Below are 25,012 nucleotides of genomic sequence, written 5' to 3' on the forward strand. Positions count from 1 at the left end.
ATGCAACATATTTTAAAGAGGAATTTTCATCTGGTTTATGCTTTCAGGTGTTACTATCTTAGACTGCAGGCTTTCCCATTTGTTCAGCTACAGTCCATTTTAAGTTTTCTGTGAATTAGCATGCAGCGCATATATTAATGTCTATTAGTAAACTCCTTAGGGAATTGATGTCTATGTATATCAAATTATAATAATGTGGTCTGAGTTAGTTCATTGTGAATTGTGAGAATGTATGACTCTTCCTCAGTTCTTCAGGGTCTGCTGCGGTCCTAACTCGGAGCAGCACAGGAAGCAGTCTGAAACGTCCAGATACCACAGAGTCCCTCAATTCTTCCATGTCTAATGGGACAAATGATGCTGGTAAGTGGACTGCGTGAACTTTCAGTAAGGAGTTCTTGATTGTTAATCTGAGTGTAAACTGTGTCTAAATATATATATATGATCATATATATATATATGTCAGGGTACTTCTGGAAAATAGAAAATCTACTGTTTCTTTATTATGGGAAGATTGTTGAACTGTAGGATTTAAAAACCTGACTTTTAAGAATAAGACCTTTTTGGCAGCCAATATATATGCTAATTAAATACAGTCTGTCTTTTGGAGGTTTAGAGAAAAAGAAAAGCAATTTGGTCTTTCTAGATCTCTTCGATCCTCCGGATGATCGAGATGATGATGGGGAAGGAGAATCAGTGGAAGAACATAAGAGTGTTATTATGCATCTATTGTCACAAGTTAGATTAGGAATGGATCTAACAAAGGTAAACTTGCTGGTTGTTCATGGGGAAGGGAGGGAGAGTAAACCCTTAATTCTGTGTAAATCAGTTTGATGTTAAAGTAATAATTTAACTGTATATTTGTTCTAAGGGCTAGTTAAGCTATAATCTCGTTAGCTTTTTTTTTAATTGGAGTTGCTACTGGGAGGGGAAAAAGGAATGCAGAATAAATATATCCAACTGCTAAGATCTGTTTGGGAAAATAGTTTGCTATGGAAAGTAGCTATTTGTTCTCCTTGAAGCTGATCCTTGGAGTGCCTGTAAAGTTGGGGTAAGAGGAATGCTGTACACAGTAGTAATGTTTCTCCATGCAGTAATAATGTCCCTCCTGTCTTTAGCTTCCTAGAAGAAAGGGACCTACAAGATCCCAGTGTATGGTGACATTCAATAAGACATAAATAAAATAAAAGGGGGAATTAAGAATATAGTGAAATGCTTTGCTTAATTGGGATCTTGTTGAATAAGTTGCTTTGGTATTTTAAAATGCTACATGTACGTCTGGCAAGTAGAGAGTTGGATTTTTCGTGAATGTGATTCGTGTTGGTGTCTGTCTTAAGGTTGAATGAACAGCATTCTGAAGGTGTTGATCTTTCTAGGCAGCTTGGTTAAATTTAAACAAGTAATTCCAGATAGAAAAAGAGTAGGAGATGTCAATCCTATCTTTAGTTTCTTTAAGTGGATGACTTTAACTGTCCAGTCTGGAACTCACAATAGACAATAAAAAGATAAACTTAAAACTTTTCTGGAGAAATAGCCAGCAGCTCACAAGCAAACTACAGAAGGTTTTTGGCAGTTCTGAATAGGAATTGATCCAAAATGTGTCTGTTTGGGGAACTCCTGGAATAGTTGAAAATTACTGATCTCAACTTAAGCTGCCAAGAAGCATCATGAGCGTGCATCTTTGTCTGCATCACTTTAGTCATCAACAGTAATCAACACCGCTTCCAACAGTGGTCTATACCACACTGAAGCAGACAGCAGATCCACAAGAATGGAACCTGCAAATGCTGTTTGGGAAGAAAAGCAGTAGGGAAGAGATTAACCTTTATCTTGATAGAGAGGCATAGAAGAGGATGTGACTACATGGAATGAGATTTTAACCATAACTGAAAACTGACAGTCTACATATAGATGAAATTAAATAATCAGTGCTACTGTAATTAAGAACAGCTTTTGATAAGTTTGGCCATGCAGTTGCATATGCTCTAAGTAGGACTAGAACATACGTAAGACAAGAGACAGTTCCTCTTAAACCTTTGGTTTTGTAGAAGATGCCAACTGACCCGCATGTGTCAGAACTCATTGGTGAGTTTGGGAACACAATCAGCTTACAGGCACACAAAGTCTTGGGTGCTCTGTATGCTATTTACAGTTAGTATGTAGAATGCTTTTGTGCAGGATGTTAAAGTATCTTGATTTAGAAGAGTTGTTTTTCGTCACCCAGGTGGTTCTTCCAACTTTTATCCTGGAAAGAAGATCACTGTTGGAAATGTATGCTGACTTTTTTGCACATCCGGACTTATTTGTCAGGTATTTGATTTTTAAAGTAGAGAATTAACTGGTTCTCATATTGTTTATGGCCCATGTGGGCTGCCAAAAGTAAGTTGGTAGTTTTGAAGAATATTACTTGGGTTTCAATCTAAACTTGAAAAATAGTCAAAGTAGTGAAACTTCTACTTGTAAAACAACCAAACATCCAAAAAGCTTTCCTGTATTTGAGGTACCTGCTTGTATTTCATCTTGCCTATCCTTCTTTTCTCTGTTTTGGCCCATGTAGCATTAGTGACCAGAAGGATCCAAAGGAACGAATGGTTCAAGTGGTTAAATGGTACCTCTCAGCTTTTCATGCAGGAAGAAAAGGGTCAGTTGCTAAAAAGCCTTACAATCCCATTTTGGGCGAAATCTTCCGATGTCATTGGGTGTTACCAGGCACTGAAGGTGAAGATGACATGGTTAGTTTTCTTGTGGTATGTTTTTTTGGTGCCTAGGATGCATGCAAGTAATTCCCGAAGCTTTATTAATTTGCTGACTGAAATGGCTTATGCTGTGTAGCAAAATCGACAAACTGTGGCAATTTCTTAACTGATTTTTCCCCTCATCCTTCCTCCTTTTCTTTGGGCAGAAGTTTAAAATACCTTGCACAACAGAATTTGAGCTATTAGTTTTTTAAGAACTATTTGACATGTTGAAAATGTTCTCTTGTTCCTGAACTGTTTCACAGCACTGAGTATGAATTCCTTTCTTTCCAAAGTTCCGATTTTTATTTTTTTTTAATTTCTCTAAACACTTGAGTTTTTAACAGTGGGGTTTCTTTTCCTCACTTACAACCTAGAAAGCAATGCAATTTCTCCAGTATATTTAATTATCCTTTTAAAATCTTTTTGTATACTTCTGAAGTTTGGATTCTGAGCTTGGATAATGTGTTAGTTGTACATCTGTGTCTGGTCGCTACTCTTCCTTTTGTACTTTGTAGGAGTATGTCTGGTGAAGTGAAGGACACAGTAACAGTAGTGCCACTCTCATAATCTGAATTCATCTCCCAGTGTATCAGCTTTTCTCTTATTTGCCCAAGTTTCAATGAGACTTGAGGATTAATCAGACTTATGCACATGAACCATAGTCAACCCAGTGCCTCGCCGATTCTAGAGAAAAGCTCTAGCGCTTGCAGTGCAGCCTGGTGGTGGGGGGGGTGTTGTTGGTTTTCTTTTTTCTTTTTTTTTTTTTTCTTTTTTTTTTTTTTAACATCTCATTTAGGCTTCTCACCTTGGGAAGTTGCAAACGATGATGTGGGAAGTGCTGTTGTGAGATACTTTGTGTAGCCTCAGTGTAGTATATCTAAACATAATAGTTTAGGTATAAAACATGTATTTTTCCCATTTAATTTGCTTTTCTCTCCCCTGGTTAGTTGCTCAAATCTTCTTCTTGTTTCTGAGATGCATGTTTGGACTCCTGTTTGCTGGCATAAAGACCATATTGTATTTGTGCTTCCTTTGCTTCTAATGATGACTTTTCGTGATTTGCCACGGGAAATGAATGTTGTTTTATGGCTTTGTGATACATATAATCTGGTCATTATTAATACGCATATCAGACTTTATCAGAAGCAAAAATGAAAACTATTCATGCCACCCATTTCTTATTAGTTAATAAGAAATTAAGTGGATTTAAGTATTACTTTGTAATTGGGTTTATACCTGACCTTTTCAGTTTAACTGTTGTATTTGGGGGCATCTCCCCAAATACGTTTATACTTAAAAACAAGAGTGTAGAAGCTGCATGTTATTTAGAAAGCATCATAATTTTAGGAGTAAGGAGTTACTCCCCATCAAATTAGCAAACTGACAAATACGTTAAAATCACTGCAATACATTTTTAGAAGCCTTTAAACATGGAAGCAACTTCTTTTGGAAGCATCCAGTGTTTTGTAAACACTGTCAGTGACGAAAATCCTCTCTACTGTCATGCAGGAGCCAGTTTCAGAAGGACCAGTTCCTTGGGTCAGTAAAGGCAGTGTAACGTTTGTGGCAGAGCAGGTCTCTCATCATCCTCCAAGTAAGTGGACAATAACTTTGCTAAGGGAGATAGCATCTGGATAGGAGCAACAGTGAAGTCAGCTCTTGGTTTAAATTTTGGACTTACGTTTTCTTTCCAAATTTAAAAGCTGAAGGTTTTCTCTATAAACTGTTTTTGTGAGAAACAAATTGCAAACTCTGTTGCCATGTAAGTGTGAGGCACTTTGAGATATTTCCTGATGAATGCATTTGGAAACAATAGTATTAATGTCTCATGCTGCTATTTTTAATACTTTTTTCTTCAGTTTCAGCATTTTACGCAGAGTGTTTTAGCAAGAGGATACAGTTCAATGCTCACATATGGACCAAGTCAAAATTCTTAGGAATGTCTATTGGGGTTCATAACATAGGGCAAGGTATGTGTGTGCAAATTTAACAATAGAAGATAACTTTACATTCTGCAACTAGAATTTTTGCAGAAATTATTTAAAGCATCCTATTAAACATAAGGAATGTTTGATTTTATGTAACTTGAGCTTATGTATCTAGGAATCAGTGATTCCTTCTGCACACCTGGTGTGCTGAAATCATGTAGGGCCCAGTTTTTCACGTAAACACAACTCTCCCTGCCTTCTCTGGAAACTAGGCATTCTCAGCATCTAAATACAGCTCTTCACCTTTCCTTTTTATGGTACCTGTTTTTAGTGAATTATTTCAGGAGATCATTATGAAAAGTTATGTAGAGGTTTTGCTGGAGGTTTTTTAAATATATTTTTATTTTTCTTTGATAGGATGTGTCACATGCCTAGATTATGATGAACACTATATTTTGACCTTTCCTAATGGTTATGGAAGGCAAGTAAATGCTCTATTTGGTATTTTCATTTTTAGTGCCTTGTAATAGTTCATGCTTAATATTTATCAGTTAAAAGGTTATAAATATATATATATATTTATAATTGCAGGTCTATTCTCACTGTGCCGTGGATAGAACTTGGTGGAGAATGCAGTATTAATTGCTCAAAGACAGGTTATAATGCTTCCATCGTCTTCCACACAAAACCATTTTATGGAGGAAAGAAGCACAGAATTACAGCTGAGATTTTGTAAGCAGTTTTCTTCAGTTAATCTCACTTCTTCTCTACTTAAATGCTGACAGTGTTTTTTCAAGACAGTCAGGAGTGTAAAATATTGGAACAGCTACACCCAATAACTTAGCTCATGATTACCTGTCACGGGATGCCATTTTATAGCCAAGATTTGTGCGAGGAAACCTGCATAGGCCTGCATCTTACCCTGTCCTGCTTGAAAACATTCTCAGCTGTTGACCAAAAGGAATTTAAATTTTCACTCCTGAATTATCCGAAAGGTCTTCATCATTATTTCTCCTAAAAATTAAAATACTGAAGCAAGCCTTGTAATAATGCTGTTTGTAGCGTGTCATTAAAGCTCTGCTGCAGACTTGTACATACTTATTTATACCTGTGGTTTGGTGGATTATGGTTAGACCCTGTGGACATGCCCAGAGCAGAGAATCAGTGGAGATTCTCATCTTATTTGGAGATCTGCTGGAACGTCAGTAAGTGATGCTGACAAAATGAGGTCCACAACTTGGTTTTAAATCATTTCTTGACACACATTGATAGACGTCATTTGTGAACTAGTGTTTGTGTTTCCCAGTAGTCTGGGGAAGAAGCTTTTGAGTTTGTGAAACCTTTTTAAGCTTAAACTTACCCCTCTAAATCTGTTTCGAAAGCCTGTAACTAGTTTCCTAAACTCTAAATGCAGATACAGCCCTAAGGCAAGACCTGTCTTACCCTGGAACAGCACTTCGTTTTAAGGTTTATCCAGTTGAACTAATTCATGCAAAATTTCTCACTTGTGAACAGAACCCTCATCTTTTCTGTATTGGTGATGGACATTTTAAGGGCTGATAGAAAACACTGTACAGCATCTAGGATAAAGTTTTGATCCTTTAGGGTATTTCAGTTACTGTAATACAACTGAGAAATGACTGTTTCTTTCTATTTAGTTCTCCTAATGACAAGAAACCCTTCTGCTCAATTGAAGGAGAATGGAATGGTGTCATGTATGCCAAATACACAACAGGGGTAAAGCAGCTTTTTTTTTTTCCTTTTCATCAGAAATGGAAGATTGTGCTTAAAATTTTTCTTTTTTTTGAACAAAAAATTAATTCCAATTAGTTGGGAACTTCTATGAAGCTGCCCAGATGATCACATGAATGCTGAATTCAGGATAAAACTTGTGAATTTACTTTGTTTCATTTATTTTTAAGGTAACTTGATTTTTATGGCAAGAACAGCACCTAAAGGATGATGTTTTTTATGTATTTCCTGACAACCAGTGTACTAGAGTGTGAGGGTATATAAATTTTAAGTTTTAGATATAGAACTGATTTTTTTTTTTTTTTTTTTTAAATCTCACTCTCTAGGAGAATGTTGTCTTTATAGATACCAAGAAAATGCCTACAATTAAGAAGAAGGTAAGGAAATTGGAGGACCAAGACGACTTTGAGTCTCGCTGGTAAGAACTTTAATTAAATGGGCAAATTAAGACTTTTTTTTTTTTAGTTAGACCCAAGTTGGCAGTGCATAGTCTGGCTAATGGTACAAGTGTACTGAACTGTGCTCCTCATTAGCCTTTGCTGCAGGACAGAGCCAAGGTACAAGCAGGTTGGGGTTTTAATGGGGAAGAGGAGACCTGTAGCTCTTGGTCACATCCTCATTGGGACCAAATGTTCCAGGGAGGTCCAGAGGGTTTCACTGCAGCCTCCCCACTCCTCGCACTAGACAGTGCAGTTGTGGTTTAATAATATATCGGGGGGTTTCTGCCCTTTTGATAAAGTGAGACCTACCTTAATTCAAACAAGTATTGGTGACTAGTAGCCAGTAATACGTTTCTACAGCCTCGTAGCACTTTGCTTCTATAAAGCAGTCTCCATTCAAATTTCTTTTTTAAGCTTATGGAAAGATGTAACCTACAACTTAAAAATTAGAGACATCGATGCAGCCACAGCTGCAAAGCACGCACTTGAAGAAAGACAAAGAGCTGAAGCCAGAGCCAGAAAGGAGAATGAGACCTCATGGGAAACAAGGGTGAGCTTTATTCGAACAGTGTAAATGCCCTCTAACCTGTAGCATTTGTTCCTTTCCAGCTGAGTCATAAAAAGTTTACATCTGTTTATTCCCTTTTTTCTAGTTATTCCATGAAGACGGAGAATGCTGGGTTTATGATGAGCCGCTGCTGAAACGACTTGCTGCCAGTAAACATTAAGTGGGTTATAAAACCAGAAAACATACAAGCCTTGGCTTAGCAAAGTTTACATCTGATACCAAGATAGTCATCAGTTATCACGTACGTACCGTTTGGAGAACCCGACCCCTCCAACTACAGTGGTTCCTATCTCAGGGATACTGGACTTACTGATGCAGATAAGCAATTAAATGAAACAAGAAATGCCTTGGCTGGGCAGTAACTTATAGTGGACGTGTATTCAGGCTTCAAAGGCAGGCTGTTGGAGCCCGCTTACTGATGCTTCTAAAGCATGGAGAATCTGGGCCGTGAAGCATATACGCTTTGTATAACCACTGTGAAGGCCGTGGCATTTGGTATCAGTTGCATAATATTCCTGGGTCCTACATATTTAAAAAACAAGAAAGAAAATGCAAGACATCATTTAAATCTAGCTAATGTTTGCAATGTGTAAATATGAGGATTCCTTTGATGGGACAATTTGTTAGAAAATGCTACGTAAATGTTATCTTCCACCTGTATGATAATCAAATCTTTTGGCATTTCAGTGTCTTGCCCAAAATAACTTTGTTATTTTGAGGTTAAAAAATGTAACCATAGATAATTCTACTCAATGCATCTTAAAGCTTCATAAAATAGATTTTTTCAAACTTCTCTTATGGACTTTTTATTTATTTCATAATAAACCTTTGCACCAAGACTGTTTTTTCAGCTGAGTGATGATCAATTTTTTTATATGTGAAATGTATTAGTATTACTTTTTTTTTCCCCATGGGAATCCTTGCAGCTAAACCTACTTCTTAAAGTAGTTAATGAACTACTGAAAGGAGCAGAATTTGCAGCACCCACAGTAGATTTTTTCTGGAATCTACATCCAGCCTTGTGTCTCTACTAGCTCGCCAGCACATCAGGAATCTTTTTGCATTTCTGTGCTTTTGCTTGAAGTTAAATAATGGCTGAGTAAGTAAGTAGCTATATGTGGTGATCAGACTATTTTTCTTTCCACAATTAAATCTGGCTTTTATTTGATCTCATCTCAATTTTGTCTGTGTTGCACATACATACAGAAAAACTAAAAAAAGCAGCGTGAGATGGAAGCCTTAGGCTTTTTTCCCACCCACCCACTCTGTAACTAACTCCTCCAGGAGAACTGCGCAGTCCTTTCTTTGAGGACCTGTAACTGCCATTAAGCGACTGCTACAGCACTGCAGGAACGATGCACAAGACAGTCTGAAGAAAAAGGTGCAGCCCACCCCTTCAGCCGGCTGGTGAGGAGAACAGGGCATCTTTCTGGTGCTGGGGGAAACTCTCCCTTCGCTCCAGCTAGAAGTCAGGGCTGTGCCTGTTCTTAATGAACGTGGGAGAGGAATGAGGAAAGTTGGCTGGAAACTTAGATACGGAGGAAGCTTTCCTCAAGTGAGTGGCCACCTTCTTCCCAGCTAACACTACAGCCCCGTTTTAATAAAAATAGGTTTGTAATGTCTATGTTGCAGAAAGTACCTGTATTACACATCACTGCAGGGCAAGATGTCAATTTTATTTTAGTATTTTATGGTAAGGGAGAACATTCAGAGTTGACGTGTAAGCTTTGATGTCCTTGATGGAAGTAACATTAGTCATCAAAGAAGATGGGGGTAAGAAAATAAGATGAGGTATTTCACCAGATGAAGAATTCTGTACTTCTGAGACAGCTGTAACCTCTGAGTCCCCTTCATGTTTTCCATATCCAACCACCTGGAAAAAAGTTACCAAAAAGTAAATTTGGCTCAAAGCTTCTATAATTTGGATCTCATGCCATGTTCATCTGCCTTGACAATTACATACAGATACTTAAATGCAATTCAAATGACAATAATAATTAGAAATGTAGAAAATACGAAGAGTAATGTGGATAACCACCACATTAAAAGTTATGGGTTCTCTGAGGTTACCAAAATTCGGTATTTCAGAAGTTGGCAACATGGAGCTGACACTCACGTGTACGCTGAGCACTTTCTTCTTGTTGCTTCTGTGAGCTTGGAACCAGGTGACCAGGTCTGATTTTGTAACAGACTTCAGAGCTTCAATCTGAAACAGGAATGAGGTTTAAGTAGCACAGGGGTGATTCAAGTAATTTTAAACATAAAAATGGTTCTCTAAAAACTATATCCCATTTTTAACCTTTTTAAAATAGCATGTAGTTTTAGAATCAGTGTGTTACTAGTAGCATAAATCCCCCTATTGATGCTTTGCATTTAAAGCCCCTGCAAAAAGCAATGTGTGAGTGTTCCATTTGGCATCACGTCACAACAAGAAGGGACCACCAACCTCACGGGCAAGCCTGTCAAAGAGATACTGCTGAGTCACAACTTCATTCCAGTTCCTGTCTACTTCTTCTCCAAGATGGGAGTCTTCACATTCTTTAAGTTTTATCAAAGCTGTAACCTACATTTGAAAAAGACAAAAAAATTAGTTTCAAAGGGTTTAAAACCTTAATTTATCATCACATTCACTGAAGATGAAAGAAAACCCACATTACATTAACAAAGTAGTTCATTGCTTTAAAACTTAACTGTAAAAATGGCCAGAGAGCAAGTGTTTAGAGAATGACTGCAGAACAAAGTAAAAGGCAGGATTTAAGTGTGAATCCTTCGGCCAGAATACAGATGTAACCAAATTCTCCAGTTAAGGTGTCATTTAAGGAAGTTCAAGGAAGAGCTTTTCAAGATCAAACTTTACCTGGGTGCTAAAAGCATCTTCAGTTAAATGCTTGATTTTCTCTTCAAAGCAAGAAAGAAACTCCTCTATTTTCTTGTCAACCAATTCAGAACTAAAAAAGAGTTGAATAATTAAATCAGGCAAGAAAAAGAAAAAAACAATATTCAGGGGTAAAGTAGCAGAAGAGCCCCCAATTGACGAGGCAATGTTTGGGACAGGCTCGCTTCCCTCTTCCCCTGAAACGCTCACACATCTGTGAACACCATTTTTCTATCTTCCCTAGTGCTAGGTGCTCTGATTTTCAGCTGTATTAAGTATTGTTCAAACACAGGGACATTGGAGAGGAGTCGCTGCTGTGATGCTGTCAGGGACCTAAGCTGTGGTACGCCCAACAGCAGCATGCGCTAGGGCGTGCTGTGTCAGGAACCCCAACTGCAGTCCTGAGCCCTGCACATAGTTGAACAAATAGTTGTGTTCTATTGGATTAAGACAAAAAGAAAGAAAAATAATATGACATGATAGATTGTGAGGTTTCCAAAACATTAAAACCATCACAGATGACACTGACCTCAGTAATGAAGTGTCATCGAAATGTAAAAATTAGAGGCTCTGTGCTAATTAAACTTTCACTGACACGGTATAATTTTTTGTAAGTAAGTTGCATATTTTTCCTATACTCCTTCAACTTGGGCAGGTCAAATACCTGTAATTAGCCCCAGCTTTGAGTAAAACCCTGATACTGTTCTGTCTGCTGAAACTGACCCAGAAAGAACAGCTATGCTGGATTTAGCTCTCCTGGCAGAATATCTTCAAAAGGGCAGTGGGATATTTTACTTAGTCTTTGGATTACTTTCCCCTATTCAAGTCAGAACTGCTGCAGTTTTAAGCAGCTTAAGGCTATTGCTTTATTTAGGTGGTGTTTTTCAGTCACTGCCACAGCTGTCAGCAGTGTCACAAGCTGAGGCCAGGACTACTCTTTTGACATACCCTTTGGGCTTTTAAGTAACTCTCCTTATGGAATAAAAAAAAACCCAAAAAACAACAAAACACCTCCATGGCCTGAAACAGGTGTGAACCCTCCTTACATAAGAGCAGGTACACAGAAAAGCTTAAGCAAAAGCAAACTGACATCAGCTGTGACCTGATGTAACAGAACAAGTAGATTAAGTGAAACTCAGTAATAATTCTTCAGCTGGAGGTTGTGTAAATACACCGCTTACTTACAGAAAATACGACATGTAAGCGTGGTCACATAGTTAGTTTGATACCTCACTATATCCCAGGAGGTTCAGTGCCTGAATGCATGCAAGGTCCACTGGCCACCTTGTTAAGCTTGACTTTTCTAAAACCAGCTGCCATAAGTTTCCTGTGCTGAAGGCCTCCTTATTCAGATGACAGCAGCAACAGCTGCCATTTCCAGAGATGCTTTGCACAGCCAAATACAGCGAGGAACGGCCAGCTGGTTCCTCGAGGCCCCGGCTGGCAGACCTGCGAGACGCCGCCTCGAGCAGAGACGGTCTGCATCAGCCAGGCCCTGCCGCCTGAGCCTCTGCCAGGAGGACGCTGAGGTAAGGTCCCCAGAAATGGGCGCTGGCAGCTCAGGGGTGACTCCCATGGCACAAGCCTGGAAGTGGAGACGAACATTAACCATGGAGCACGCACTTACTTGTATTTAGTTGCCTGGGTTGCTACTGTGACCGAGAAGCCAAGAATCCCAGAAGTATTCCTGCAGGTAGGGTACACATGGTAGCTTAAAAAAAAAAAAGGGGGGGGGGGGGGGCGACAATTAAGTCATTCCACAAGCACAGTTAAATTTTCATTTACAGGACATGCTACAAGTTAAAATAGTGTTGGTACTTTAGAAAGAAAAATCTCAGCTATAAATTCTCAATAGTCGTTTTTATTTCCTGCATCACTGCACTTCAGTGTTTTCTCATTTTTAGGAAATCCTTTTAAACTTGGCAAAGTATCTGTGTTTGTGTTCCTGCAAACTAATTCATCAGAGTGACAGACCTATAGCTGTGAAAAGCTTGTTCCAGTTTCCTGAGGTAGAAGGGTGCCTCTGAGGGAGGCTGCTACGCACCACAGAGACGCTGTGAAAACAGCCCTGGGGAATGGGGAGCTGATTTAGGAAGTGGAAAGAACAACTTGATGCTGAATAATTCTGAGTTAAGACACTAGCAACAGATCCAATTCTTATAGGACTCAAAAGCAACTTGGCTGCAGCTTGTGTTGATCGCTGCTCTTGGTTTTGATGTGTTTATGTTCTTGTTTCCATTACAAAAATTGAGGAATTAGCCACTGTGCTGGAAGGGTTTCCTGAGTAAAAATACTAGGGAACAGCAAAAGTAGGTGCCTAGGAGCTATCTCCTACAGTGAACTCACCCGAGGGTCTGCTTGGTCCTCAGGAAGTCAAAGCAAGGCTCTTCCATGTGCATCTGAAACGGAGCACAAATGCATTACAGCAGAAGCGATGCTTCTCCGCAGCCACCCCTCAGGCTCATGCAGAAACATCATCACAACACATGGGAAAACAACTGAAGTGCTGCCTTTCCAACCACACCCCCACTGAATAAGAGAGGTCTCGGTCTTCTGGGTCGGTAACTAAGAGAACAGTCTTCTGTACTGTCCGTCACTGCAGCAGTTTGGGGATCCTGTCCCAAACACTCAGGAGTTCAATCAGAGTGAGCAATAGATACATGCTGTCCCCTTTGTACCATTTAGCCCCATGGCCTTATTGTAGTTCCAAGCACTGTTTTCAGGGAAGACGCTTTGAGGAGTTAGGAGACACAAACACACTAACTTACCACAAGCAGCTCCATAAGGGTATATTCCCTTAGGTTCCTGGCACCTGACTAGAAAGAAAATGAACAATTTAGGGCGATTTTGTGGAGCTAAATGCTATAGTTCAGACCAAGGTGACAGTTGTGGCACACACCTCAGCCTGAACTGCAGCACTGAATTGCAACTCTCAGCAGGGACAGCTGGAAAGTTCTTGTTTTCCACGGGGGCCTCAATATGGCCTTCAGAAGAGCGGGGAGGGGCTCAGCCCAGGACCATGACACCAGTGGGGAGGACACCAGGAAATCACCAAGGCACAAACCCAGCTACTGGCACTAGCACAAGCCAGGAGGGGAAGATGCCGGTGCGAGAGCCCACCTGGGTTTTAGGCCCAGGGCGTGTGATGAGATTTCAGTGCGCTCTCTCTAACATCCCTGTCCAGAGACTGTTCCCAAGGCTGTGACATAAGTACAACCGTAGCATCAGCAGCTACCAGAGGGAATAGACCAGTATACACCAAGCTAACGCATTACCTGGTAATAGACTGTCACTTCAGAGTTGGCATCACCTTTGTTGAGAGTTTTCACCTTACAGAGCAGATGCGTGTTTGGCAAATCCACCACCCGGAACTGAACAGGGCAGGGATGGGCCAGAGGAGCGAACTGGAGCTTTCTGAAGGGAGTACAGACAGCAAAGCGTCAAACACCCGCTCACATCTTGGCCAAAACAAATATGACACCCAGGCATTTACACACTCGGTCTGACATTATTTTCCCCTTCCCCAAACCAGAACAATGTTCTGCTTGAACTGCCACAATGAACGGTCACATCCCGCAAACACTGGCAGCACTGTATCCAGGAGGGGAGAAGAGAATTTCTGCATCACTCCCATCCTGGCCCCCTCCTCCAGAAAAGAATCTGAACTTGATTATAGTTTCCACATCATGAGTGGTGCAAGAGTCAAGAGATACTCACTGAACAACATAATTCAGAAAATCCTTCGCTTCCTAGGAAAGAAAGCATAAACATAAGCTTTATTTAGAAGGTAATTATTACCCCAATTCACAGCCACACACCACAGTGCATCGCTTGAGAAAAGTGACCCCTAAGCAAAGAACAGCCAAGCTCTGTCATGCCATCTACATCCCTGCCCCCTCGCCTTATCCCAAGTCCCTCCAGACACCTCTGCGCCAAACTGCAAAGCAAACAGTCTCCAGGCAGTTCCTTGCACTGTAACTCCTCCAGAAGGAGAATGCAGAAACCAGAAAAATAGCATAAGCCATCACAACAGCAAAGGGTGCACACAGGAGGAGATAAGGCCCCTCTCTTGTGCATGAAGTTGGAACTCTGGGAAGGAGACTCTTGGGCTTAAGTGGAAGAAATAGGAGGATTAAGAGAAACAGTAAAACTCATGTAGGAGTTACAGGGTTGCACGTGCCACACTGTGAAAGGAGCTTAGCTCGCACAGAGGCAGCAGCAATACAAGCATTTTCAGTGAAGGTTCTTACCAAATCATGATTAGATTCTCAGACCTCCTTCTGTCCCACAGCTCAGGAGGGGACAGCTGACATTACAAGAATCTGACCTCCCAAAGGACATCAGCACGTTTTCTTTAGGAGGCTTTAAACAGTTTGAGGACAAACACCACCAGCTAAGACAAACCCCTTGGCATAAATCATAACTGCAGAAGGTTCCTCTCCCGTGCCACACCCAGGCACTCAGTGATGCCGGATACCTGGAGCTAAGCCCCATTACAACCCCATTTTGAAAAGCCTGACAGGACTCTGTGTGACGTAGTCCCAGGGTAGAAGACTTCGATGAATACTGCAGGCATTTAACAAGACTGAAGATGACCGGACCTCCGTCAGGTTTGATCAAACCATGCTGGCAATCAAATTTCCAGGATAAATGTACTTTGAGGGAAGCCACCTCCTGTGGCACCACCACGGCAATTCCTCAGTATCAAATATACCAATACAGCAAACAATATAAAAACCAGGGGCAGCAGAGGCTACAGGCGTATTTCCACCACATCTTCCCTTCTCTGCAGTTTAAATCCAAATTCGTGAAAAAACCCCCTCTGTTCAAATTGGCAACTACGGACTCCCCAGTGGCTTATCCAGATGAGCACTCCTGAGTTATTAGAGCTGAAGCTGCCCTGTACCAGTGAGCCTCCAGATTGCCAGTACAGAAGAGGCAGTCAGTGCTGGAGTTGTGGCAACCGTGTTAAAGCACATTTTAAGAACAAGTTTGAGCGCACGTCAGCTGCTGAAGCTGTACTTACTCTGCTCGTGAAGTTTCCCTGTACGAGACCCTCCACAAAGAGCTGTGATTTGAAAGCCTTAACAAAGGATGAGAGAGACTCAATGGAAAGGCCGTTCATCAGCGTCTGGTATTTATCTATCATGGACCACCTGCCGTGTTCTAAAATCAGGAGACGCACATCCCTGCAATGCAAGAAGGAAAACAAAACCACAGGCCGTCAAGAGCTGTTTAATGTAAAAGATCCCATTTCTGACTTGGATCGTACTGGAGACAAGAAGATGGACCCCAGGAGCACTGCTGTGGGCTGATCCTGCCCTCCCTCAGCACCTGCTGTTGGGTATAGGTCGCTTCAGAACAGCAACTACCTGGATGTCCAATCTGACACACACGTTTGATACGCTGGTTGCAGAGCTGCTTGAGCTCTCTAAGCCACAAGCTAACCCTGGAACAAGCCTCCATGAGCACAGAGCAGCGACTCCCGAGCTCTTCGGCTCAACCTCAACACTTACTGTGCAGCCACTTTTTGCCCTCCCCCAGAACTCACTTGGCCAGAGTCTCCGGTTTGATGAGGATGTTGAAGTATGTTTTCTTCAGCTGCTCTGTTATCATTTCAAAAACTGCTGGAGTAAAGCTGAAGTCAGACAAGTAATCAATGATGAGCTGAAATAGAAGCTGTAAAGAGAACAGTTTTAAGTCTGGGGCGGCGGCTGTTGGTTTTGTTGTTGGGGGTTTTTTTGTTTTTTTTAAGAACCAATTTAAACTTAATCCTATATAATAATAAAAAAAATCATCATTATTTGCTCAATGTAAGAGACACACAGGGTTACTAAAGCACATTCCTCAATTCTGTTAGATGTTCTTCACTAAACAATTCTATACCAAATTACAGTCAGTTTTATAAGAACAGCATTTTTAGAAAGTGAATGAAATAAGCTCAATATTCCAAATCAATAGGAGTTTCCACATTCTACTGAAACAAACCTAGCCTGTAACTCCAACATTTCTGTGTTAGATATTCCAGTTTTTCCTTTTACAGCTGACCAGCACAAATGACATCACAACAGAGCAACATTCATGATTGAAAAAGAATACTCAGACCATGCTATTTGCACCTCTGGCTTTTTCTGTTAAACCTGACATTAATAAGCCTGACAGATGATTGACAGTCTTGTTAAAGCTCCAGTCAAGCTCTTGCAATGAAAGTCTAAGGAAGCCTAGCAGTTGTCTCCTCTCCGATCACTGCATCTTCTCTGTCTGTGCTTGTCATGTCTTACACGGCCAGCGTTTAGAGAACGGGAACAGGCATCCCCCAACCCTCCTAAGGTAAGCTCTTAGCAACCCAACAAAGAAAAACTGCACCCAAAATGAGTGTGTTCAGAAGCAGTTTCTCCAAAGTCAAATTGTAAACAAAATCTATTTTCAGACATACTTCTCCAGACAGCATGCAAATAGCCTTGGCTTACAGACGGAGAGGCTCTAACACTCCAAAGTGACATGGGAGACTCATAGCTCTTTTTAAAGGAAAAGCTGTTAAAGTCTTAATGGAGATACAGTTACTAATTAACAGAAGATTTCTCTTAAGTCAGCCTAAGGTCAGTAAATTTGAGCTTATCTAAGCAAATAAAACTACATTTTTATGCATGTAAGCACATGAAAAAGCATTTGGTGCATTATCCTGGATCTGAACAGAGACACAAATTTTCCAATTTAAAATACCCCATCTAAACATTCAAAGCTCCAGCCAGCTAGGCTCCAGCTGCTGGGACAAAAAGCACATGCACTGAAAAGCAGCATGCGTAAAAGTATCGAGAAGATCAGCAGTACTCACAGGTAGTTTATGATTGAATCCTTTCACTCGAATGACTAAGCCATGCTCTCCAGCTACTAGCTTGTATTCCAACTGAGCGACGTCTGCTTCATAAGCTGGTTCACCAAGATTGTGGGAAAGGATGTTTACAAATGTATCAAACAAAACTATGCTGGATGGAGAAAAGGGCAGAGGGTTAAAAAGAAAGAAAAAAAAGGAAGGAATGGAAGAAAGATAAAAATCAAGCCCAATGAGTTTGATGGTACACACAAGAAGTTCTTCAACAGAAATGAATACTTGAGGAAAATGAGATTCAAAAATAAATTTTCAACAAACCTGGAAATACAGAATGCAAGTTCCCCTTTGTCTAGAAAGCACATGACACCACTTAACAATTACTTTAACATTCAACTATTCTTGGCAATGAATAAGATTCCAGCTTCACATAATTTAAGATTTCTTCAAGGTAGGAATGCACACTGTAACATGCCAATGCTCAAAACATTGAATAATCACAGAAAATGAGATTATTACACTTTGTGTAAAGGAATGGGGGATGGATGGACACAGTTATGCTGAAGACTTGAGTAATGAGATGATTATTTAACTATCCAGATAAAAAAAAAATAAGCTATAGCAAATCAGGCTAAACAATGTGGAAATTGCAGTCCGTGCTTTCAGATTTTTGTTATTGCCTGGACTCCAGTTCAAAGCCCTGATGAAAACAGATTTATAAAGCCTTTCCCAAAACATTACTTGTGCAGGTCTCAGCAGGCCTATGATAAAAGCACTATGAAATTTGTTACAAATGGCAGTGCTAGCCTAAGACTAGCAGAAGTGCGGCACATGCAGCGCTACAATATCAAGGTCTGTCTAATGAACAGTTGGTTTCTAAATGCTGCGGATAGTCTCTGCACCTGCTGCTGCAGGCTCCCAAGTTGCTGACTCAGGGCATGACTGTGGACTGCTCCTTTCAGGACCGACTCCTTCTCTACACACTTCCTTCTGATATCTGCACTGCTGCTGTTATATTCATTTTTCCAAAACTTGCACTGAGGGAATAACACACCATGAAACTCCTATGCATCTGTTTGCTACAGTAACTGCCTGCTGCAGAACCACTCTCGCTGAACTACAGATAAAACCACGAGGAAAGTCTAAGAACATGAGTAAAGGAAGCCTTATTCTATTCCAGTTTAAAATTAATCTCTCTTCATCGTTTTTCACTAGGTATGGGAATTTAGTTACTCTGCAAGATAAGTACAAAAGAATATAATCCTTACTTCTCTGCAGACTGTTGTATCAATGGAGAGATCAGATGGAAACGAACATAACCTGGTGTGGAAAGAGAAACTTAAATGAGCAATTCTATAAAAAGCGACAGCTTTTGAAAGTCAAGTATATTTCCATTGGGTTATTCTTTGGTCAGAATTTAAGTCTAATGAAAAAGGTCATTCAGCTATAAGAATATATTTTTGCTTATATCAAGTCATCATCAAATGTCTTCTCTTTTTCATGCCAAAAACTTCCCTTAAAAATACCAAATAATAGAAAATAGAAAGCGGTGCTTTGCAGAATACTAACTGACATGATGTGACCAGTATAAATCAAAATGAAAACTCCACAAAACATCTGTTTAATGGACGCTAAAAATTGTGACATTCTGCTTGAAAGCAGCAATGTATTTTCCATATTTGTCTCAGAGCCAGGCTATATTTTCTTCTTTCTGTAGAAAAGACTATAGTCTCTTCTAATTAATATGTTCCTTTGTTCTCAAGCCCTGTCTCAGTATCATATTCTGCCTGCCCAATTCTGTCCATAGTCAGACGTTCAGAAGTCAGTATGTTTCAGTGATTCCACTTTTTAACCTGAGGTATCAGCAAGATTTCTTTGTTGCAAGGTAGTTTACCTGCTTCTCTTTCTTTGTTGCTAATAAACATATCAAAAGGACCATGGAAGAGCTGACAGTAAACACGGAGTTTAAATGGTGAACACTATCGCAGGTTATTCGTGTTCAAATAAATACCAGCTGGTAAAAACAGGGACTTCCCATTCTTCAGAAAGCCCTAAGGCATTTACCTTTTGGGATTTTGAATTTATCATCCTTCCTGTACCAGAGACAGCCTTGTTGTGTGCTTAGTGTTTTGACTGGGTATTCTGTCTCAGGGCAGTCAGCAACTTTCAAAGCAAAGTCAGTGGCTAATGAAAAGAAAAAACAAACCAAAACCAGAAGTTAGAGGGTTTCACAGAGACAGCCAGGCTACGTGCATGAAAGACTTCAAAATTATCAACAAAATACATTTTCACCATCCCAGTTTGCTAAATATGTGATAATGCTTTCCTGGACCCAAAGAACATTTATTTTTTAGTTCCACACCAGAATAGCGGCTCAGAAGCAGTGCAGAAATGGTGATATTGCATTCCATCCAGGATACAAGTTATGGGTTTGTTTTCATTTGGTTTTGGTGACAAAGCCAGATAGTATTTAGATGCTTTCAATCACAGCAGGATTAAGCAAATAAAATCGTTCTTCTAGGGTGTCCAGAGCTCTGTGTTAACTCTCACTGACTATGCGAGGCCTGCTCTGTTATGGCTATATGATCTGTAAGTTTACACCTTAGAAAAACTCAGTTCTTATAAATCAAAGAACGTTAAATAAAATTCAGGTGAACAGAGCTCCCATATTTTTTAATTTGCAAAAGCAGGTTGATGTTCAGATGGAAATTAAGATTGTTTTTAAATCATAGAAAATTCTCAAATAAATTATTGGCGGAAGACTTCACTCATGCTCAGGTGCCTTACCTATGTATTTGTTTTCTTCTGGAAGGTGTAAATCCTGATTTAACTCAAAGTCACTGGCCCATAAATCACTCCAGTACTTGTCAATAGCTATTAAAAAACAGGAAATGCATTTAGTTCAACAGGAAGGTAATGCTAGCCTATTTCATAGACCAGTCATCTCATCTCTTAGCTGTCTCCATGAAGATTTGCAGTACGATAGGAGTTTCTGAACATCACCTGGTTCATCATGACTCTTTCTAAATCCCTTCCTACGAATTCCCCTGGAGCAGGACCGAAGCAGTGAAGTAAATCAAGCCTGCCTGCATTAGTAATCCAGCTACCAACACGCCCTGTCCTTCATTGTTTGTGTTCTTTTCCCTGTTCAGGACTTGAACTGCAGCCAAGCAGAGGGCTCGCTGGGATCCCGGCCTCCTAAAACAATCGTAAACTAGGGAGTGGGAATCAACTGATAGCAAACAAAGAGGAACAATTACTGAGTAGGACAGAATATTTGACTAATGATGAGGTCAGTTTAGCATAGGATTCATTTCCCTACTTCCCTGTGTTTCCATTTTGTGTTGTCACCCTTTTAGTATCTCTACTGCATGAATTGGCCATTCTCTAAGTTCCTGCCGCTGTTTTACCTTCCACGCTGTATTGCGTTCCAAACCACCTCTCTTTTAGATGACACTGGCCTTCGTTGGCAGCAGACAGCAAAACGAGGTTGGCTCTCTGAGGACTGAGCTGGTTAAGGGCATCAGCAATGATCTACAAGTTCAAGACAAGATTTCAGTTCAAATGCAACTCTGGCTCTGCCTGACCCAGCAAAGACTTCTTAAAATCTGAACATACGAAGAACAAGACATAACAAGCTTACAAAAAAGGAGATTTGCTTTCTGAGTGTAGAAAGAGTGATTCAATTAACACAAAACCTGTGCCTGTATTACGCCTAATTATATGCCTATATATGTGCCTACATTATACAGTATACCTGTATTTTCCTTACACCAAAACATGTAATTAGAGTTCAAAGAATATTTACCTCAGGCTTGTATTCAAACAACAACTGGTCTCCTGTCAGAAAATCCTCCTTCTGAAACAACTGCATGTTCTCACAAAGGCTTTCCACATAGTCAACTGGATCTGTCTGTAAACAAATAAATAAAGCTATTTTTCACATAATCAGAAAACTAAAACATCAATTTTCTGTTCTGAGAAGAGCCTGACGGGTCAGGTATGTTGAGCATGAGTTGCATGTTGTGCTTGTTACAGCATTTAGTTTCAGTTATTAAACTGAATATATTTCATAGCAGTATCTAATGCTCAGGACTCCTCTGAGAATCCTGAAATATCAGACACATCATCTTTGTAGAAGAAACCTTGAGCATGCAGTTTACAGTCATTAAACCTACTAGGTTAAAGACCCAGTAGAATGCACTCCTTGCCTCCAGGGAACCCAAGCAAAGTCCTGCAATTCAAGATTTAAACTGATCTGGAACCTGGAAAGAGCAAGCCAAGGAACTACTGCTGCTGCTGCACGAGTATCTCCGATTCTGCTCACTTCCTATGTTCTCTGCTACGATGAGGAGGAAGAGATTCTCCTATTTGGACATGAAAGTATAGATTGACTTTTAACGGTGTAAGACCGCCTAGCAGAGAGCTTCTTGATGGGTGCTTTTGGGTTTTTTTGAACCAGCCAGCACCATACTGTAAAGATTCTGGGTGCAGATACAGACCACAGTTCACCTGAAAAGAGGTGAGTTTGACATATCTGTGTCTTACAAATGTAGTGAAAAACGTGACCAAGAATTTCTTAGGATACTGTACGCCTGAGGAAACATTAAACCTCTCTTGGGGCACGTAACCGCTTATCCCAAAACCTGCCTCTGTTACCATTATTCTTTAGGATGGCCACGTACCAGCTCTTCCCATTAACCAGAAGAGTGGGGTGCCACGACTAAAGTCATTCATCTGTCCCTAAGATGTACAACCCTGTCACAAAAGCACATATGTTTCTCTGTTCCTCGCTTTCCGAGTTAAATCCCTGCACTGTCAGTAATCTCCTAATGACCACTCAAAATCAACTGGCCAAAAAGGCAGGACTCTTAACAGTAGGTATTTCCCTAGTGTAAATTCAGGTGTTTTCTATCCCCACCTGGCTTGCTATTAGGAAGTACATAATTTATTAGAGCAGTAACAGTTTTGGGGAACATAAAATTCTAGCTGGGAGTACCAAAAAGAACCAAGACGACTAATAAGAACCTTTCAGGACTAAATAGCTTCACTTTGATGTCTTCTCAGATTTTTAGTTCTTCTCTACTGTTCTGGGGAAAGCTTTTGTTAGGAGAAGACAGTCTGTTGTAATCTTGTAATAGTTGAACTTTGCTAACAAATTCATAAAAGTTGTATTCCACAAAAAAACCCACAACATGGCATTTAAAAATATGCACTTGTAAATCAGTCTAAACTGATTTCTACCAAAGAAATCCACTGCTCTGTTATTTATTTCTTGGGGTTGTTGGCAGGAGTCCTTGCTGTCTGTATCACTTGCAAATACCACTTCTGGTATTCAAAGGCCGCTCAAGACACTCAATATCCTCCATATGCTATTTTGAAGGCAGAGCTACAGATGCAAGGGTTTGCTAAAAATGACATTTCCAACATCATGATGCTCACAGCAGACTGGCAGGTCTTAACAGTGTCTGAAAATACTTCACAGAATCACTAAGGTTGGAAAAGACCTGCTAGATCATCAAGTCCAACCATCAACCCAACCCCACCATGCCCACTAAACCATGTCTGGCAATGCCACGTCCACACGTTCGTTGAACAACTCCAGTGAGGGTGACTCCACCACCTCCCTGGGCAGCCTGTTCCAATGCTTCACCACTCTCTTCGTAAAGAAATTTTTCCTAATATCCAGCCTAAACCTCCCCTGGCGCAACTTGAGGCCTTTTCGTCTTGTCCTGTCGCTAGCATCTGGAAAGAAAAATACTCCACTTTCAGTATTACTACTTTCTTTTTTTTTTTTCCTCCTTCCTGCACCTGTGTACCTTAAAGAAACCAACAAACTTCAGTGATGCTTTCAAGCCATATATGTAGTATATGGATCTGTTCTCCCAAAAGGAAATTTTAGTGCCATTGAAGAAAACCAAGTTACCTAATAAGAAACAGAACATGGCTAAATGTAGTAAGAGTAAGAAGTCAATGAAGTGAGGCTTCTCAAATTATCTAAATTATGTTCCCTTCTTTATCTTTAATAAAAACAAGTAAGATTTTTGCTAATTGCTATTTCAGTAAGCCAAGGAAGACTTGACAGAAAACCACATTTAACAGTGTAATGTTGTAACAGCAGGCAAGGAGGTCATTAGCACCCTAGCCTCTGTGCGGCCAGGTCACCAGCAAGCCACACCTTTCATACAACGCTGCTTTTCTATTCCCAGAAATCAGCAGTGCCAAAACAGCTTAAAAAAAAGTGAAATTAGACAAAAATACTGAAAAGCCCCAAACAATTTGGACAGCACTATTAATGAGCACAGAACTTCACACACAAGGGCCTAATGATTAAAACTGAACAAGAGCCTACCTAGCAGGCAGAGAATGAAAAAAGTAACATTTAATTCTGTTAAGCAAAAAGTCACAATATTTCTCTGCCTAGAATACAAATTCTTTCAGCAAAATACAGCCTCATTAGGTGCATAATCTATTTCTGGTTGAATAGAACTTCGAAAATGTGTTTCAAAATTAAAAAGAAATCCTTTTTATAGTTTACCTATATCAACACAAAACAGTGGATGAATACCTGTTCCTGGTAGTGAAATTCATTAGCTTCAATCTTCTGTATTTCTTCCCATATTCTGTAAAGGAGGGAGAAGAGAATAAAAGTGGATTTCCTCCATTATTCCACAACATTCATCGAGAATCTGAAAAAAAGCAGTCTTCTAGGAAAGGCATCAAGGGTGAGTTCAGTGATTCGTTCAGGTACAAGACATAGACGCCAGTATTACATGCATTTCCCTTCCAGCCAAAAGGGCATTTCTCAATTGGCAGACAGTTCTGCTATTTTCCAAAGAGGAAGAGACTTAACTGCAGAGAGTCAAAATCTGATACCAAATTAACATAAAGGCTAACACCAGAACATCACAGTCCTGACTTCCACAGATTTGGCTCAACAATTTTATTTAAATAAACGCAAAACCGCACCTAACACCTACACTAGTTCAGCTTATTAAATTAGAAATTGGATGACAATAAATCAAACTAAAAGCACCAAGAAACAAGCATAAACATTTAGCAAATTCATTTTTAAACTTTTTTAAACTGATACATTTCCCACACAGACAAGCTTTACTACTGACACACCGTTTATGCTCTAGTAACTCCACAAAAAGTGCAAAACACTAGAAATAAAAGGCTAATGGAGAAGGACAATCTTGTAAATATCTGATGTAGTGGCAAACACTTGCCTTTTATCCGGCCCTCTTTTCTGCAGCATCTTCACATACTGAAATACAACATGGGCCACCTGCAGACAGAAAGGAACAGATTAATTTTTCCAAACATTAGGAAAACACTAAGAAAACCAAGCTACAGTAAACCATACCTCATAGAAGTGCTTGTAACCTTCATCAGTCAAAGTCACAGAAATGCTGAAGATGGAGTAAGTGGAATTCTGTTCAAATCCTGTCTCGCCATTTCCTCCATATAATGCAAGAGCCCAAAATCTATGGAAGAGTTAAAGGTACTTATTGATTACTCATTTCAGTTTTATTTGAGCTTAGTTACAATTAGCATATCACAGCTTTACTTCAATGGCTTTCAGTCTATTCACAGTTTACACAAAGCTTTTCCATCATAAGAACCTCAGGATACAGAATTTAAGAAAAACAGTGAAAAAGCTAAGTTACATTTTGGAGAGCTCTTAAAGATCAGTCACAGATACTGCTGATCCATTGATCACAGACCAGAAACCACTTATTTCTTACTCGGGTGTATCATCAATTTCAAGAATATCACTACAAAAAGCTGATACAAAAAGGCAGACTTGGTCTGCTTTTATATATACAGAAAATACATATACACAAAATAGAGTTTGCCTTTATTTTAACGATAGCAAAGC

General features: G+C 39.9%; 2 protein-coding genes across 4 annotated transcripts in view; one reads left to right on the forward strand and one right to left on the reverse strand.

The window, feature by feature from the left end:
* The window catches only part of OSBPL9 (oxysterol binding protein like 9), a 66,744-nt gene extending 58,455 nt beyond the window's left edge, over positions 1-8,289 (forward strand). For all 3 annotated transcript variants that reach the window (XM_059822323.1, XM_059822324.1, XM_059822321.1), the window contains 12 exons: positions 248-360; positions 644-762; positions 2,222-2,307; positions 2,555-2,733; positions 4,252-4,329; positions 4,595-4,705; positions 5,081-5,144; positions 5,255-5,395; positions 6,322-6,400; positions 6,742-6,833; positions 7,270-7,405; positions 7,509-8,289. In XM_059822323.1, coding sequence (XP_059678306.1) covers positions 248-360; positions 644-762; positions 2,222-2,307; positions 2,555-2,733; positions 4,252-4,329; positions 4,595-4,705; positions 5,081-5,144; positions 5,255-5,395; positions 6,322-6,400; positions 6,742-6,833; positions 7,270-7,405; positions 7,509-7,583 — 1,273 coding nt within the window. In that variant the 3' untranslated portion in view covers positions 7,584-8,289. The remainder of the gene's footprint in view (positions 1-247; positions 361-643; positions 763-2,221; positions 2,308-2,554; positions 2,734-4,251; positions 4,330-4,594; positions 4,706-5,080; positions 5,145-5,254; positions 5,396-6,321; positions 6,401-6,741; positions 6,834-7,269; positions 7,406-7,508) is intronic.
* A 789-nt stretch (positions 8,290-9,078) lies between these two features.
* The window catches only part of NRDC (nardilysin convertase), a 29,457-nt gene continuing 13,523 nt past the window's right edge, over positions 9,079-25,012 (reverse strand). The window contains exons 12-31 of the mRNA XM_059821611.1: positions 24,497-24,617; positions 24,360-24,418; positions 23,696-23,750; positions 20,936-21,040; positions 20,538-20,661; positions 19,915-20,001; positions 19,192-19,311; positions 18,396-18,447; positions 17,134-17,284; positions 15,850-15,977; positions 15,325-15,487; positions 14,016-14,047; positions 13,574-13,712; positions 13,067-13,114; positions 12,645-12,697; positions 11,926-12,009; positions 10,281-10,371; positions 9,870-9,986; positions 9,540-9,629; positions 9,079-9,296 (exon numbers count right to left, since the gene is read on the reverse strand). Coding sequence (XP_059677594.1) covers positions 9,099-9,296; positions 9,540-9,629; positions 9,870-9,986; positions 10,281-10,371; positions 11,926-12,009; positions 12,645-12,697; positions 13,067-13,114; positions 13,574-13,712; positions 14,016-14,047; positions 15,325-15,487; positions 15,850-15,977; positions 17,134-17,284; positions 18,396-18,447; positions 19,192-19,311; positions 19,915-20,001; positions 20,538-20,661; positions 20,936-21,040; positions 23,696-23,750; positions 24,360-24,418; positions 24,497-24,617 — 2,017 coding nt within the window. The 3' untranslated portion in view covers positions 9,079-9,098. The remainder of the gene's footprint in view (positions 9,297-9,539; positions 9,630-9,869; positions 9,987-10,280; positions 10,372-11,925; positions 12,010-12,644; positions 12,698-13,066; positions 13,115-13,573; positions 13,713-14,015; positions 14,048-15,324; positions 15,488-15,849; positions 15,978-17,133; positions 17,285-18,395; positions 18,448-19,191; positions 19,312-19,914; positions 20,002-20,537; positions 20,662-20,935; positions 21,041-23,695; positions 23,751-24,359; positions 24,419-24,496; positions 24,618-25,012) is intronic.

This window comes from Gavia stellata, chromosome 10 (assembly GCF_030936135.1).
Source record: "Gavia stellata isolate bGavSte3 chromosome 10, bGavSte3.hap2, whole genome shotgun sequence".
NCBI lineage: Eukaryota > Metazoa > Chordata > Aves > Gaviiformes > Gaviidae > Gavia > Gavia stellata.